Consider the following 9,739-nt stretch of genomic DNA (forward strand, 5'->3'; position numbering starts at 1 on the left):
CGGTAAGGGGATTGGTGCCACTATATAGCTTAATGTGGCAAGAGGATGGAATAGTATCCTTCTTGCTAAGCGACGAGATTCTTCGGATCAGTTTCTCCAAATCCTTCATAGGAAGGTCTTTGGAGAGCCTGTCGACGTCTTCTTCACCAGCATACATCCAAAGGGGATTTTTGCGAGCCTGGAGAGGCTGCACTCTAATCCTAAGGAAGTAGGCCGTAATCTGGATACCCGGCAGTTCCTTGCCATGGGTGTTCTGGAGCTCATGGATGCGAGTCATCAGCGCCTCTGTCGCCAACTTCTCTTCTTCGGTAGCTTCAGCGTCCCAGGAACGGCGGCGAAGAATCTTGGCTCCTCCATCGAAAGGAGCAATATTGTACTCCACTGAGTCGGAGCTTTCTTCGTGCACATAGAGCCATCTCTTGCGCCACCCTTGGACGGAGTCGGGGAACTTGTCGTCGAAGTACTCGACATCAGAGCGCACGCAAATGACAACGCCGCCGATGTTATAGGCGACATTGTGAGAGCCATTGCGGCGGAGGCAGAAGATGCGCTTCCACAGAGCCCAATTAGGTTGGACTCCGAGGAAGCATTCACAAAGTGTGATAAAAATCGACACGTGAAGGATGGAGTTGGGCGTCAGCTAATGAAGCTGAAGCCCATAGACAAAGAGGAGACCATGAAGAAACTCATGGATAGGGGGAGAAAGACCGCGGATGAGGTGGTCAACGAAACTGACCTGGTATTCGATTGGAGGCGATGGATAGCTTTCTTCCTTGGGGAAGCGCAGGGCGTTCTCCTTCTTCGTAAACCCGAGCTTTTTCAGCAGGTTCATATCTTGATTGGAGATTTTGGATGTCTCCCACTCCAGATCTTCAGCGGCCATCTTGGACTCGGGCGTGCTGTGCCTGGTGAGCCGTGCACGCGGTGGCATTAACAAGAGCGGAGGAGAAAAGAACGAGCGTGGTTGAGCTCAAGAGCTATGGGGCGCAATGGAGGATTTTGCAGAGGAGAGCAGAGGAGCGGCACGAGCGAAAGTGTGGAAGGTGGAAGACGACGACCTTAAGTAGAGGTGCGGTGGATCGACGCACTGTTGGATGGAGAAATTGTGAGATAGATGGTGTACACGTGGACAAGGGGTAAAAACGCAAACTCAATGCGAAGGGAAGGAACAGGCGCTACAGTGCGTGCGCTAGGAAAAGCGGAGGACGTGTGTCCCCCACTTGCACGACGTGTCAACTTGATGAGAAATTTGGGCCCGCAAGGCAGAGAGAGCGCAGTTCTCGCGTTTCCCCGATACAGTGATCGTGGCTATCGTCAGCAATGATGTCACCCTGGCAAGAGAAAATCTCGGCTATGAAGCTTCATAAGAATGGCGACAACAGAAGATTATTGATTATTCCGAGAGCCTTTGGTCAAAAACAAGTTTTTCATTGGAAGAAGGAAAATATAGCAACGTAAGGCGTTGAGCCTACACCCAAGAACAAGTCCTTGGCTGTAGCCTCGGGGGCTACTCCCATCGGGAACGCTGTTCGCGTGCCCGATGAAATCATAAAAAAGAGAGAAGGAAGAAGAAAAAGTGAGCATATTTCGAGTTATATAAATAACTCTACATATACTCCCATCGGGAAGGCAATATAAGTCATCTGTTGACTCAATAAAATGTGCTATTCCAACAGCCGAAAAAGCACTCGACAATATATTCTCAGAGCGCCAAAGTTGCGAACAATCTCTAAATGCCGCAAAACTTTGTGAAGGTAAGACCCCAGATCCGTTCTGAGTGGCGTGGCGCCGTCTCTGACGTTGGTTTGCTACTTTTTTCCGTATCAACAGATACGAAGAAAAATCCTAACGGACGCGTTAGGTACTCGATAAAAATGACTGGGACTCGACAGAATGGTAAGACCTTAAGCGGCACCTGTCGAAGTTTACACCAGTATCCCGAGATCATGTCCAGGGACGTGATCTTGAAGTAGGTTTTTGCGGATTGCCACTAGAGCAGTTAACTAGTACCTGATCCGTCAGATGAACTAGCCCCAACTACCATTATCCCTGTACAATATATAATTACGTATCCAAAGATATGTGGTAAAGTTCGGCAGAGCTATTGAATGAATATAAAGTTGGAGATTTTCCCTGTTTCTGCGATTCAAGCAAAATCTCGGGGGCTACTGACATAGGCATCCCCAATGGGCCTGCCGAAGATGGTACCCGGGGTTTACTGAAGGCCCACGACTCGAAGAATAAGAAGAATCGGAAGCCCAAGTTACTATTAAGGAAAGCTAGAGTTGTATTAGGAAATACTACTTGTAATCTTGCGGGATGGGTTGGAAACCCTCCCGGACTCTGTAACTTGTGTATTACGAATCCCTCGGCTCCGCCTCCTATATAAGGGGGAGTCGAGGGACAAAGAAAGCATCGATTCATTGTCTCACAAACCCTAGTTTTCATATCGTCGAGCACTTTTCGGCTGAAACCTTCGAGATCTACTTGCCCTCTACTTCCGACTAAAACCCTAGTCTACAACTTGTAGGCATTGATAAGTTAATCCCTTGTCAACTGGTGCACAAAACCTCTAGATGTAGTAGAGGCTCATTTGCTTCTTTTTGGGATGGCAAGCACTTATGACAGATGGGTCTTCCATGGAGAACCATTACATCCTGTACCTGAAGCTGGACATGGAGGACAAGGAGGTGCACCTGAAGCCGGACATGGACATGGAGGTGAACCTGAGGCTGGACATGGAGGTGAACCTGAGGCTGGACATGGAGGTGATGCAGGGGCACACCATGTTGGTGGAGGTGATGCAGAGGCACACTATTTTGGTTTGCAAGAGGAAGATGGTTACGAAGATGATAGAATTCCTGATCCGCTTGCTGATTTGTACAAGTCAGAACCGCAAGGTCCTGGAAAGGACACTATATTTGCTGAGTTGATAGAGGAAGCCAAGCGCGCAACCTGTGATGGGGGTACAATGTCAAGGTTTTCACTCACAGTCAAGTTACTTCAGGCCAAGTCGTACTATCGGATTAGCAACTTTGCATTCAACGCGATACTCCTGATTTTGGCCTTGCAATACCCTACTAGCTCAATACCAAAGTCATACGAGGAGGCACTTAGCATAGTCGGCAGGTTGGGCCTTGGTTATGAGAGTATCCATGTGTGCCCGAAAAACTGTGTATTGTTCCGGAAGGATTATGCCAAGGAGAATAATTGCCCCAAGTTTAAAGCCTCCAGATGGAAAGATACTGATGGTAGGAGACAGATCCCATAGAAGGTGCTGAGGCACTTCCCATTGATTCCAAGGCTGCAAAGAATGTTTCTTTCAAAGGAGCAATCAAATGAAGTACAGTGGCACAAACTGAATCGGCAAGACATGGAGAATGATCTCAGTCATCCAGCAGACGGGGATGCATGGAAATATTTTGACAATATTCATAAAGACTTTGCCGCTGATGCCAGGAACATAAGGCTTGGACTTGCCACGGATGGTTTTAATCCCTACGGGAATATGAGCAACTCCTACAGCATGTGGCCTGTATTCGTGGTGCCATACAACCTTCCACCTTGGGCATGTATGGATCAGTCCAACTTCATGCTGACATTGCTAATCCCTGGTCCATCCTCTCCAGGAAAAGATTTTGATGTCTTCATGGAGCCTTTGATGGAAGAGCTGCAGGAGCTCTCGAAAGGTGTAAAATCATATGATGCCAATAGTCCAGACAAGTTTGATCTCCGTGCTGCAATCTTATGGTGCATTCATGATTATCCGGCACTGCACACATTGTTAGGGAGGGCCACAGCTGGTTACCAGGCATGTGTGCGTTGTGACAAAGAGAATTGCTCCAAGAAATTAAGGAACAAAATCTGCTTTATTGGGCACCGCCGTTGGCTACCTCGGTACCATCCTTGGAGAAGTAGCAAAGAATACAATGGTGCTACTGAAAGGCGTGAGAAGCCAGCGGAATTCACTCCAGAAGAGCTGAAGGAACAGCTTGATAGGGTTAGACATGTGATACCAGGCAAGCTTCAGAAGAAAAGGAAATGTGAGGACGGTCAGTGTTGGAGCCGTAGGTCATGTTTGTGGGACTTGACATACTGGGAAGATCTAAAGCTGAGGCATAATCTTGATGTAATGCACATCGAGAAAAACATTTGTGACAATCTGATTGGTACTTTCATGAACATACAAGGCAAGACAAAGGACACTGTGAATTCAAGGCTTGATTTGGAAGACATGGGCATAAGAGGTGACTTGCATTTGCAGCCTGTTTCAGCTGACTCTTCTGAGATGCCACATGCGTGGTATACAATGAGTAAACAAGAAAAAATTGCATTTTGTGAATTCATAAAAGCTGTGAGGTTTCCAGATGGGTACGCGTCTAACATATCCAAGTGTGTGGCTGCTGATAAGTGCAAGCTTCAAGGGCTGAAGACCCATGACTGTCATATATTGCTTCAAAGGATCTTATCGGCTAGCCTGCGAGGAACAATCCATGAAGACATATATAAAGCGGTTGCTGAGCTTGGAAATTTCTTCAAAGAGATGTGCTGCAAAACACTGAAGAGAGACGTTCTGGAGAGACTTGAAAAGGAAATCGTAGTTATTCTTTGCAAACTTGAGAAGATCTTCCCCCCATCTTTCTTCGACGTGATGGTGCATTTGGCCATCCATTTACCAAAAGAGGCAAGGCTTAGAGGCCCAGTGCATTACGGTTGGATGTACCCAGTTGAAAGAAGGTTGCTAACATTGAAGCGTTATGTACGGAACAATGCCAGGCCGGAGGGATCGATTGCCGAAGCATATATTGTTGATGAGTGCCTGACATTTTGCTCGAGATACTTCGACGATGTTGAAACAAGATTCAACCGTCCAAGCAGAAATCCGGAGCGGGATGATTCACATATTGGTGATGTGCCTGTTTTCAAACACGGTGTGAAATTTACTGGAGCCTCTCAATATGTGTATGCAGGTGAGGACTATGACAACATGGTGTGGTATGTGCTCCGAAGTTGCCCTGAGGTTGATCCATACATTGAGTACGTTTCTCTTCATCCCCATATATAGATAGGTTATTGCAGCCTGTCCAAATAATAATTAGGATCTATTTTCTGTTGCCATTCCAGCCTGTGCAAACAAGAGTTAAACCAACGAGGTGGTCAGATCAACGTTGATAGATGGCTTGCCAAGAACTTTGCTAGATGGTTTCAGACTCATGTGAGATCTTTAGCTGGTTTATTTCTGAAGATTGGAAAAGTTCATGATATAAATTTTCTGTGTATGTTACTCACCCCCTGGTTGATTTTTTGCAGATTGGAAAAATGCAAAATGATGTCTGTCCTGATCTCTATGCTTTGGCGTGCAAACCAGATTTTAGAGTGAGACTATATTCGGCATGTTTTGTTGACAGTGTTCGGTACCATACTGTTGACCGCAAGAAGAACAAAAAGACACAAAATAGTGGAATCGTTTCTGAGGGAGATCATGATGGCAACAGCATTGACTTCTTTGGTCAGCTCAAATCCATCATCAGATTGCAATACAACTCCAGCGGTGGCGTCCATCGGTCAGTTGTCCTCTTCCGGTGTGACTGGTTTGACCTTGGTGGTAGGAAACCCGGATTCGACGATGATGGACACTTCAAAAGTGTTAACACAGAAAAGTTTTGGTACAAGAATGATCCTTTCCTTCTGACATCACAAGCAACCAAGGTCTTTTATGTGCCAGACACCAAGTTGAAAGGAAAATGGCAAGTTGTACAGATATTTCACCATAGACATCTATGGAGTGTAAAAGAAAATGAACAGGGACCCGGTGTTGCTGGACTATCATATCAAGATGAAGATTCCAGTCAAGTTCCTGTGCAAGAAAAAGAAGGCACTGCACGGAGTAGGACGAGAAGTGACCAGGAACGTGTGCTACTTCAAAAAGTCATTGTGGACAAACTGAAGAAATAGAGCAAGGAGGTTGTGCCTGAAGAAATCGAGGAGGTTGATCAGACAATGTACCAATATTGCAGCGATGATGATGATGATGGAGGAAATAGGACTAGGAATCGTCCAGTTTACGAAGAAGATGAATAGCAGTTTGAATCTGTAGTTTGTGTAATGGATGAATAGCAGTTTGAATCTGTAGTTTGTGTAATGTTAGTTTATTTCAGATTATGTGTCAGGTTGTTTGGCCCAGAATTTATGTTGAACATGCCAGCTTGTTTTTCTTAGAATTTATGTTGAATATGTCAGCTTTTTGTTCCCAGAATTTGTGCCCAATTTTTTGGGGAATCCATGCCCTATTTTTTCAATACATGGCTGACGCCGGCGACCATATATGGGCGGCGCCGCCGTGCATGGTTGACGCCGGCGACCATATATGGGCGGCGCCGCCGTGCATGGCTGACGCCGGCGACCATATATGGGCGGTGCTGCCGTGCAAAAGGAGTTGCTACACATTTTCAACAGAACTCATTTTCAACAGAACACATTTTCAACTGAACAGAATTGCACACATACATAGACATGGTTCAAATTCAGGAACTAAACATTGTGGCACGAACAGACAAATGGTTGGAATTACAACACAATAACTCTAGCATATACTCTAGCTTCTTCTCCTCCTGACCAACAGATCACTGAATTCACCCTAATTTCAGTTCCTACACATCACCCAGGTACAACAGATGACAAAAGCTACAGATAACACCCAAACCATGAAGCCTCTCATTTTCTTTGGTTCAGGGTTGCTCTGTTTCCTTGCAGTAAGTAGAAACTTTTCTTCCTGGAGCCTCTCATTTTCTACCTGGAGCCTCCCAATTTCTTCATCTCGATCCCAAACAGCATCACGCAGATCACGAACTAATTCTTTGTGATGTGCATCCAGCGAATCATCAATCCACTTAAACACTCTACACCCTATTCCACCAGCAATCTGACAGATGAAGAACAAAAGAGGATAAATAAGCCACAGTAGATAATAAAATTCAGAATACGGCGGGCTCCAGGAAATTTAGAATGGGGGGGGGCGTGCTCGAAGACTAACCGAGCGAATTTTGCAGTTCCGGTATCTTCTCCCAGGGTTTGGATCACTCCAAGAAATCCATTGCGGCATCTTCTCGCCACAGTCACAGACGTCGGCGGGCTCATAATCGAATGGCCGCTGCCGATACGGGATGGGCGTGCCTGGCTGCCGGCGGCGACGCGATGACGCTCCTGACCTAGAAGAACTGCCCGAGCAGGCTGGGAACTGCGCCGCCATGCGAGCTGTCGGAAGAGGAACCCTAGATGCACCTGGTCGGAGGGATTTTGGTCGAGGTGGAGCGGTTCAACCGCACCTGTTTTGAAGAAAACTAATTAGTCTATCATGTCTATATACATGGAGAACCATACTTGTGTCAACAACACTATTGTAGCAAAGCGGTAGGGAGTGGTAGTGCGGCAGCGCCAGGTCGAGGGTTCGAGTCCCCGCAAGCGCAATTTTTTGCCAGTTATTTCCATCAGGAGCCACTCCAACCCAGCAGAGGATGGGCCGTCGGGCCAGCAATTCAACAATCGGATGGGCCGTCACCATATATATTAGGGTAGGCCAGCCCAGCAGAGGAGAGCCCAAAAGAAGAGAATATCACCAGCAGCCAGCAGCCTAGTAGAGGACAACCCAACAAAATGGTGGACGGCACAGAGAAAAAAATAACAAGACGCCTTGGTCCCACAAGTATCAGTTGGTCCTACATGTCAGTTAGTTCAAGTCAGTTGCTTCTAGTGACACGTGTGAGGCGCGTGGGACCCGAAAAGGGACACATAGGCAAAATGGATGACATGGCAGCCAAACACATACCATTGTATTGAGCCAAATGCCAATGACGTTATTGATTTGTCGCAATCGGCAGTGGAAAAACGTCGTAGGCCACTTAATTTTGCTAATGATGTTTTGACCTAAATTGCCAATGACGTTTTTTCCCAATAACGTCACGATTTTCTAGGGTTTTGCCCCCCCCCCCCCCCCCGAGTGGCCAACGATGGTCAAATATAGGAACGTCATAAAGCTATGACATTTTGATTTCCAGTCATAAAAAAATGTCATACTATGGCAGATTTCTTGTAGTGACTTTCCAATCTAATGGTGCTTAATTTTGATGCCTCATCTTGCGGTGATATTTTTAATGGTGCGGTGATTTGTTTGATGCTGCGGTGGGAGGGCAAAGTGGTCATATTGAAAATATGTTGGACGAAACCTCCTACCGGAGGAAACAGAACAAGTTCGTCCTTTTTATATAGTAGAGATAGAGAAGAGATAAAACTTATTACGTAAAAGATATGAGAATAAAAACATATTTATTATTTCCCACTAGGGCAAAAGTGGATGTCATCCAGGCACCACAAGTTCGTCACCACATGAGGGGTTAGTATATACCGCCTCATGAATATATACATGCCATCAGAAGTTTTTAATCCCTAGACATAACCAAAATCATCATCATCATCACCACCACTACCACTACCACCTCCATGCATTCATCCCCACCCCATATGGCCCCAAGGCTTCCACTAGATTGTAGTACTACTTGGCCATGTAGGTCCTAAGCCAGAGGAACATGTGTGGCGGTACCCTGCCCATAAAGTAGGTACCCTAGGCCCTATGGTCGACGAGGTGGTCAAGCACCGCCATGAGAGATTCCTCACTAAAGCCAACCCTGTCCATGACTGCCTGGTACAAGTCATGGTGCATGTCAGTGGGCTTGTTTTTCTAGATGGCCTGCACGACATCTGATACGTCTCCAACATATCTATAATTTCTGATGTTCCATGCTAGTTTTATGACAATACCTACATGTTTTGCTCACACTTTATAATGATTTCATGCATTTTCCGGAACTAACCTATTAGAAAGATGCCGAAGTGCCAGTTCCTGTTTTCTGCTGCTTAGATTGTATCTACAAGTTGTTTGCACATATTGCTGTCCGGAACCCGAGGCCCCAAAGTGACAGAAATTGGGACAACCGGAGGGGAAGGCTGTGGTATGAGGATCACATGTTTTCACCAAGTGTTAATGCTTTGCTCCGGTGCTCTATTAAAAGGAGTACCTTAATTGCCAGTAGATTCCCTTGAGGCCCGGCTGCCACCGACTGGTAGGACAAAAGATGTTATGCAAGTTTCTCATTGCGAGCACGTATGACTATATATGGAAAACATGCCTACATGATTAATAATCTTGATGTTCTGTCTTAATGCTATTTCAATCCTATCAATTGCCCAACTGTAATTTGTTCACCCAACACTTGTCACTTGTTATTGGAGAGTTACCACTAGTGAAGATAGCTGGGAACCCCGGTCCATCTCTCATCATCATATACTCGTTCCTATATGACATTGGAAGTAGTATCAACTATTTTCTGGTGACATTGCCTCTGTGTTACTGCTACCGTTGTTTTGTTACTATTACTATTGCTCTCATATTACTGCTGCTTTCACATCACCCCTGTTACTAGTGCTTTTCCAGGTGCAGCTGAATTGACAACTCAGTTGTTAAGGCTTATAAGTATTCTTTACCTCCCCTTGTGTCAAATCAATAAATTTGGGTTTACTTCACTCGAAGACTGTTGCGATCCCCTATACTTGTGGGTCATCAACATCCTTGACAGCTAATGCCATGTGGGTGAAGGCCACGATTTTGTCGTTAGCGAAGATACCCATCTTCCTGTTACCTAAAGAGCCTTTTTAAGGGCATCAACAGGCTTCTTAGGGGCGACAT

The 9,739-nt window shown here is 45.8% G+C and overlaps 1 protein-coding gene across 1 annotated transcript; it reads left to right on the forward strand.

The window, feature by feature from the left end:
* Window positions 1-3,373: 3,373 nt before the first annotated feature.
* On the forward strand, window positions 3,374-5,955 carry LOC139837990 (uncharacterized). The gene is made up of 4 exons (XM_071827333.1): window positions 3,374-4,442; window positions 4,971-5,037; window positions 5,125-5,215; window positions 5,311-5,955. The coding sequence occupies exons 1-4, from the start codon at window positions 3,374-3,376 to the stop codon at window positions 5,953-5,955; spliced, it is 1,872 nt and encodes a 623-aa protein (XP_071683434.1).
* The last annotated feature ends 3,784 nt before the right edge of the window (window positions 5,956-9,739 follow it).

This window comes from Lolium perenne, chromosome 3, assembly GCF_019359855.2.
Source record: "Lolium perenne isolate Kyuss_39 chromosome 3, Kyuss_2.0, whole genome shotgun sequence".
Classification (NCBI taxonomy): Eukaryota; Viridiplantae; Streptophyta; class Magnoliopsida; order Poales; family Poaceae; genus Lolium; species Lolium perenne.